The sequence below is a fragment of the Diadema setosum genome, chromosome 11 (assembly GCF_964275005.1).
Source record: "Diadema setosum chromosome 11, eeDiaSeto1, whole genome shotgun sequence".
In the NCBI taxonomy this organism is placed as follows: Eukaryota; Metazoa; Echinodermata; class Echinoidea; order Diadematoida; family Diadematidae; genus Diadema; species Diadema setosum.
This window is the reverse complement of record NC_092695.1, coordinates 38,789,850-38,797,378: the sequence shown is the minus strand read 5'-3', so window position 1 is coordinate 38,797,378 and position 7,529 is coordinate 38,789,850. Positions and strand designations below refer to the sequence as shown.

At 41.3% G+C, this 7,529-nt stretch overlaps 1 protein-coding gene across 1 annotated transcript; it reads left to right on the top strand.

Annotated features, from left to right (window-relative positions):
- The first annotated feature begins 814 nt into the window (after positions 1-814).
- Positions 815-6,496, top strand: LOC140234632 (large ribosomal subunit protein uL30m-like). The gene is made up of 3 exons (XM_072314659.1): positions 815-896; positions 3,461-3,664; positions 4,121-6,496. The coding sequence occupies exons 1-3, from the start codon at positions 855-857 to the stop codon at positions 4,340-4,342; spliced, it is 468 nt and encodes a 155-aa protein (XP_072170760.1). The 5' UTR covers positions 815-854; the 3' UTR covers positions 4,343-6,496.
- Positions 6,497-7,529: the final 1,033 nt, after the last annotated feature.

Below are 7,529 nucleotides of genomic sequence, written 5' to 3'. Positions count from 1 at the left end.
TGCAGATGGCGTCATAGTGACAAAATTATTTACCAAATTAAATTAAGCAACGTTTTTTTATACGAAACGTGTGTAATTCAGTATAAGTTGTGATGAGAATTATTGATTTTGAATACAGCAGTGCACCACGCCTACAGTACTAGCAAAAACTATAAGAGTGCTCTGTCATCTTTGGTACAAAATTTGCATTCCATTTGTGCGTAATATTTACCCCCCATTCCACAGAGATTCTCATCGGTCACTCGTCGGAAGCAATTAAGGTATGTTGCTTCCGGCCACTCACCGAAGTGTATCAGATCGCAGTCTGATATGAATTCCTCATATTTGTTATGTGCTTGTAAATGTCTGTAAATAAACTGTATCATAATGTAAATAACACGGTCTGCAAGAATCTTCAATTTATTGAAGGAGGCAGACCTAACCAGAAGAAGAAGAATCCCACTTGATTGGTTGACTATCAGGTGAGTGTCAAACGGTGGTGCATGATCCTCATCGGACGATCTTGCCTCATCGGATCAGCGCCCGACTCATACATGTCGGACATGTCTGACACTGACCTGATATAGTCGATCAACAAAAGTCGGATTCACCAGACTTTGATCCGATACACTTGATGGGTGACCGGAAGCGATAAACTTTGATCCGATACACTTCGGCGGGTGGCCGGAAGCGATAAACTTTGCTTCCGATGAGTGATCGCTGATCTCTGTGGAATGGGGGTAAAAGAAATCTCGTAGAGCTAAGAGGTATACCGACGGTTGAGGGCAGCATGCAGGCACTGACTGCATGCTCGCTAGGATAAGGGATCCGCGCTGCGATCAACACGCATTTCTTTGGAAAGTGTCGATGTGACCATGAACGCAGCATCGCTATGTCCCGTTACTTTCAGGAGACTAGTGAGTATTCAGTTCACTTTGCTTTAATTTATAGATTGCTTAAGCATGTACTTGTAAAGTCAGTGGAATGGTCAGTTTCCAGGCGGTGATGTTCGAGCGACCGTGTACATCAGTCATCACACGGGGCTCAATTATGTGTATCAGTCCCACACGTTGAAAATTGCGGTGGCATACAATACTGCCCTACTTTGGCAAAAGGAAGCAAGTGACATACCATCCGAATTTGAGTTATTCGTGTTTTCATAATTCACATAATGAGCTTTTCTTCCAGGCCAAATTTCATGCAGAAACACTCATACTAGTCTACTCAGTAACGTTACGAGAAATGTCACTTTTGCCACTTGCTTTCTTTTGCCAAAGGCAAAGCCAAGGCCCGTGCACAATGGTGCAAGGGCAGTATACATGCAGAAGGCATCCGGCCGCCGGCGCGCAGCATGGTATGTCTATTACAGTTACTAACTGTTAGTTAGTCTATAGAAATCTAAGCTAGCAAGTAGCAAAAAGGCTTTTTTTTTCCCCCATAGCCATTGCAGGGCAGGGCGTGCTGGTAGGAGTACTAGAAATTCAACTCACTATCTCTGGCTTTGACCGAATTGACAAATGAGTTGGTACTTGGATAATACATATGACATGTTCGACCCTCATTCTCGAGGATGACCAATGACAGCAGTTGGCTTGATGGGTCCGGAGATGGCTGATGAGGCCAATCTGGGCAAGAAAGCCTCTCCCACAGGTAGGGCAGAGGTGGGTAGGGGCTAAACTGTTGGTATTGGCTCCTCTAGCTTTTCGCATCTGGCGTTTGTGCTCTGCCTGCTTGACACGCTGCTCCTCTGCTCTGCAGGCCCCTACAGCAATAGCCTGGTGCCAGTTAGGGCGATCTGCAGCAAGTGTCTCCCAGGACTCGGTGTTGATGGAGAAGTCTTTTAGATAGAGCTTCAGGTTGTCTTTGAAGTGCTTCTTCTGTCCTCCCACCTTGCGCTTCCCATCAGCGAGTTCTCCATAGAAGAGCTTTTTCGGGATGCGGTCGTCAGACATGCGGGAGACGTGGCCTGCCCATCTCACCTGGGCCTTGCGGATCTTGGTGATGATGCTAGGGATGCCTGCCCGCTTCAGTACCTCTGTGTCTGGAACTTTGTCCTCCCAGCGGATGCGAAGGAGATTTCGGAGGCATCGCATATGGAAGTGATTGGATACTAGTCTATACAGTAGACTATAAATAGGCATGAAAGCCAAATCACAAAAAGCCAGCCTTTTTAGTTGATAGTAGGCGTAAACTTATTTGCCTCTCTGGCCTCTGCGGTGTCATAGTAACATGAAATTGAGAACTCTTTGGGAGGCGTTGTGAAGAAAGTGTATCGCACTGACAAAAAAACAAAACAAAAACCTTAAAAAAAGAAAATCTTCTGGGTTATATTTGTTCTGATTTTGACACCAAAACCTCTCTGAATTAGACTCAAAATTATGCCAGAGCTGCAGCATGGAGAGGGTCTATATTGTCATTGTATTACCCAACACCACCCACTCAAAATGGTAAAAAAAAAGAAAAAAAAAAAAGACTACAATGATGACCTGCTCTATTTAACATTTGGAATGTTGGCCAGATGGAGGGATATAGACCCCGTTTACAGTGCGGTGCTCGGCCGCGGCTTAGACCCCGTTTACAGTGCGGTGCTCGGCCGCGGCTCGGCCACAGCCGAGCCCGGCCTCAATTGCGCGGCCGAGCCTCGCAATTTTGTCCGTTTACACTGCTGGGCTCGGCCGCGCTTTTAATTCAAACCTTTCGATATTTTGTCGTAGTTGCGCTCTGCTTGTAAACAAACGTAATTTGGTATAGTCTGGTTTTCAGACCCTTTGCCAACTGGATTCTGTGGTGACGAAGTCGCCGTTCGGGCAAAGGCCTTTGCCGAAGGAAAAATCCTTTGCAGGACAAAACCACCTTAAACTATACTAGCTTTCGACGTTGAGGGGTTAGTATCCTGAATAGCGAAATAGTACGGGCAGAGGGTCTGGAAGCCAGACTAAAATTGGCCGCGCATTTGGCCCAGTTTGCGTTTACACCAAGAAGAGGCCGGGCTCGGCCGCGGCTCGGCCATGGCCGAGACCACCTCCAGAGCGTGGCCAAATGCGCAGCCAGTTTTGGCCTCGCATTTGGCCTTTTGCGCGTTTACACTGAAATGAAGGAGGGCTCGGCCGTGACCGAGCCTCGCACTGTAAACGGGGTCTTTGTTGAAGAGCTGCTTTCAAAATACAGTTCAAGTGAATGGTGCTTAGCCTAGGTCTTCTGACAGCTGATCCAGAGGAACATATGGCTGTTTGTTTTGTGTTTTTTTCTTTTGTTCAAATTTGAACTTGTTTCACAGTATATTGAAAAGAATACTAACATCTGAGGCTATGACATATACACTTTCATTGAATGAGTAAATATTCATTGTACATGCTTTATGTACACGTGCGTGTTTATCAGTCCTCTTTTTTGTCAGTAAATGAGCATATTGCTAAGAATCAAGATACATTGTGTGAGCGCATCTCATGCATATTTTTCTCCCTCAACACACATCAATCAGCTACAGGTCAGCTGTGCCTGTGTGAGGCAGTACGTGCCCGTGACCAGGTCTTTGAGCAGTCACCCTCACTCAACTGACCCCAAAGAGGATGAAGGGCAGGAGATGACAGACCCGCACCTCCTGCATGCTGTGTGGCGGATACGGTCACTGAAGGGCCGGCCCTACTGGGAGAAGCGCATCATGAAGCAGCTCCGTCTAGAGGATGTAAGTCCTGTCAAGAGTCGTACCAGTAGTCACCATCAAAGACTGTACCCAACCACATCCATCAAGTATTCATTGAAGTATGAATTCATGTTTGTGTAGTTATTTAGGACCTACCCTAACCCTCCCACCCCCCGAAATAATGCATTTTCATATCTGTCGAGACACATTAAGTCTAGACTAGAAAAATCTACAGTCAACTTTGCTTAACCCTCATAAGTCAAATAATCGCCTAAGTCGAAGGTCTTTTCTAGTCCTCTTCTCCAGATATGCTATTGATTTTAATCCCTCATGGGTCGATTTTTCTCTAGGTCAAAGCTATTTCTTCAGTCAAAATAGCTTTGACTTTGCCAAGGTTGACTGTATTTCACTGTGTTTTAAGGTTGGACTTTGCATACTCCTTCCATATTCCAATCCATTCATTAACTTGCACATATTTATAATGTGATCTGCTTTCAGACACGCAAACCTGTGATACACAAGAACACACCCCTCGTGAATGAGCTCCTGACCAAAGTGCGACACCTGGTGAGAATCAAACCTGTCAATCCTGTGTATGGTCTTCCTGATGGTGACTATGAGGAGACGCTTCTCAAATGGAACGGAGATTTCATCGTGAAGAGAAAAATTGAGCCCCTTGAAGCCAGGAAAGCAGAGTTGTCAGATGGCAAAGACCTTTGACAGGGTGGAGATGAACAAAGTCTTCCAAGAAAAGAATGCTGATGAATTGTGATCAGACTTTACTAGACTGATGCTTTTATTTGTGTTGGTGATGATCTTTAGAAGCATCTGATCAACTGTTGTGGATTCTGGAAACATAGCTGACAGCTTGTTGGTCTATTATGGTGTACCATATATCCATTTCAGCTACACTTCATTGGGGCTTAGTAAATCCCCTGATGCTACCTGTGTGAAAATGGTTGATACAGTATGTAGAGGAAAAACTCTTTGAACATATCTACAACAATTTAAGAACCAGTGTGCACTGATGTCATGGTTTTTAGGCCCTCATTTTGGCACGGTTTCCCTATATTGCCACTGAAGAAGTTCAACATAGTCATAAAATGTCAAGGGGAATTCTGGACCTGTTAAGAATTAGTCTGATAAGAATGTGTAGAATTTTATAAGTGAAAGTAAAAATTTGCTCAACATTATATGAAAAATTAAGCTATGAAATTATGAGGTTTGCTAGTTTTCACAAAACACTCAAAGAGTTGATATGAATATGTAAATGAGTGAGTTGATGATTTCATCCTGTCACAACTTGTCACCATCTGTACACTTAATCTTTACATTTCCTGGTTTTTGTTAAACACGCACTTATGCCCCAGTTTCAAATCCGAGTATATCTGACTGATCGTTATCCTCAAGTTTTTTAGCCAGGAACAATATTATCCTTACACTTTTATAGCAGACAAATTTAATTTTCGTCAATGTTTTGTACACAATGAATGGAATACTTAGGTGATGACATCATCAGCTCATATGAATAAAGTGTATTTGTAAAACTATTCGAGAACTGTTTTGTGAAAAAAAAAAATAGCAAAACTTCACAATTTCATAGCTTCCTAATTTCTTTCTGATTTTGATCAAATTTACACTGTTGTGCTTACAAGATTGCAATCCTGCTTTTGAGACCAACTTTCAACTATTCTGGGATTCCCCTTAAACAAGAGTGTGAAGAGTTTGACACCATGAGAAATGTGTGATTAGGGCAAATTGTGCAGTAATCCTTGCATTAAAGGACAAGTTCACCTTCATAAACAAGGATTGAGAGAATGCAGCAATGTTAGTAGAACACATCAGTGAAAGTTTGAGGAAAATCGGACAATCTGTTCAAAAGTTATGAATTTTTTAAGTATATGTGTAGTCACTGCTGGATAAAAAGACTACTACAGTGTATGATGTCACATGCATACAACGATATAAGGAAAATAAAAAGAGAATTTCACAAAAATTTACTTTCTGAATAAAGTGCACATTTCTTCGACTTGTTACTGACGTATGTTAGGGCAATATTATTCCCCCTGCCTTCTGAAAGAGAGAAGTCGAATGCTCTTTCGTTATGCGAGAAAAATGGAAATACGTTGAATTTTCTTTAATCTTTCTTTGTATCGTTGTACACATGTGATATCACAAGGTTTCGTAGTCTTCTCATCCAGTCGTGACTGAGCAGAAACTGTAAAAATTCATAACTTTTGAACGGATCGTCTGATTTTCCTCAAACTCTCGCTGATATGCTTTACTAATATTGCTGCATTCACTGACCCCACATGTCTATGGAGGTGAACTTGTCCTTAAATGTGGGAGCTGAGGACTGAAAAAGAGAGTTATTATGGCACTAGTTTACATTCAACATTGGTGAGGTCTCGTTCATCCTGTACAGTGGAACCCTGTTAAATAAAGAACTTGTATATTACAAAACCCTCTTGTGACAAGGTGGTTTTGCAGGTCCCAAGTCTGTATGTTTCTTTTAGTACCCTGATATATGTAGTGAGAAATCTGATAAAACAAGGTACAGTGTACAAAATGTTTATGCAATTATAGTACATGTACCTGGTACATTGTATCGTAGTCTTTAGGCCCTCGTTTTTAACATGGTTCCCATGTACAGGCAACTCGCGTTGTAAGGGAAGTCCTCGGGACTGGTATCTTTTCCCCCATTATATCAAAGTTTTGTGATAACAGAATTGAATTTTGCAGCATAGACTTTAATGAAAATGATTTTAGGACCCGAATATTCACTTTAATGTTAATGTTTTGTACATGATGTACTGTATTTCGTCACGAGAGAGTATTGAAATACAAAATTTTGTGTATGTGTCACACATTTGATTTGATGTTTCAAAACGCATTGTTCTTAAGATATGTGTTCTATTTTGTCCATCAGTTTGGCTGTGTGGGTTTGTCGAGTTTGGCTCGTTTCCTGCAGTGAAAATTTCACTGTTCCGTTTGCTTTGAGTTTACATTTATCAGAGTCACCATGAACGTGAAGTGGAGTTTCTCTTTAAGGCAGAAATGCATTTGTTAATGCCATAGAAAAAAGTAAAAAAGAAATGCATTTCTTTATAGGTACAGTGGACTCCCGTTATAACGAAGTCCTCGGGGAACGGCAGTGTTCTTTCGTTATATCGAAATTTTGTTATAACTGAACAAATTAACTATAAAAATACAGAGAGCCGATAATTTTGCAGCATGAATTTTTTTTCGGTATAACCATGCTCGTTAAAACGGGAGTGCACTGTATAGTAATGGTGATCGCTTTGAAATGTTTTAAGTCTATTTTGGTGTACATACTCGCAGTGGGCAGTGATTACATGTAGTTATTTTTTTCCTGAGGGCAGAGCACACTACACATACAATAAAGTGTACTTCCTAACCTTTTCTGTTGACTTTTATCTTTTTCTAATGGCTTGATTGTGAGTTTACAAAAAAAAAAAAAAAAAAGACTAGTGCAGCTGGCCGAATACATCAAGTGGAATTGAAGTACTGTACACTCTCACTGTACATGTATTTTTAGTTACAGAATACAATACTGAACTGAAAACAACACTGACTCATTTGCTAATGTCAAATAAGGGGGCTTTATTGATTACACATAACAATGGCAGTGTCACAAGAAATGAGCAAAATCAAAACAGAGGAAGACTAATTGAATTGAATTGAACTGAAATGATTTGAATTGACTTCCTACAATGGTTTGCAACTTAAAACTGTGATCAAATTCAGATGATAAAATAACAAACCTGGCCTACCAAAGCCAATCATACTGATGAAAATGAGCTCTGATATTTATGAAACATTCACATAAATTGGATGCATTTTAAGAACTGCAGTAGCCACACCAATACTTTTCTCTCACAGTGTA

Bases quoted from the DNA above. Each gene is read 5' to 3' on its own strand.
- LOC140234632 (XM_072314659.1), top strand. From the start codon at position 855: ATGAACGCAGCATCGCTATGTCCCGTTACTTTCAGGAGACTA. The intron at 897-3,460 runs GTGAGTATTCAG...CACATCAATCAG, and splicing joins CCGTTACTTTCAGGAGACTA to CTACAGGTCAGCTGTGCCTG. The intron at 3,665-4,120 runs GTAAGTCCTGTC...ATCTGCTTTCAG, and splicing joins AGCAGCTCCGTCTAGAGGAT to ACACGCAAACCTGTGATACA.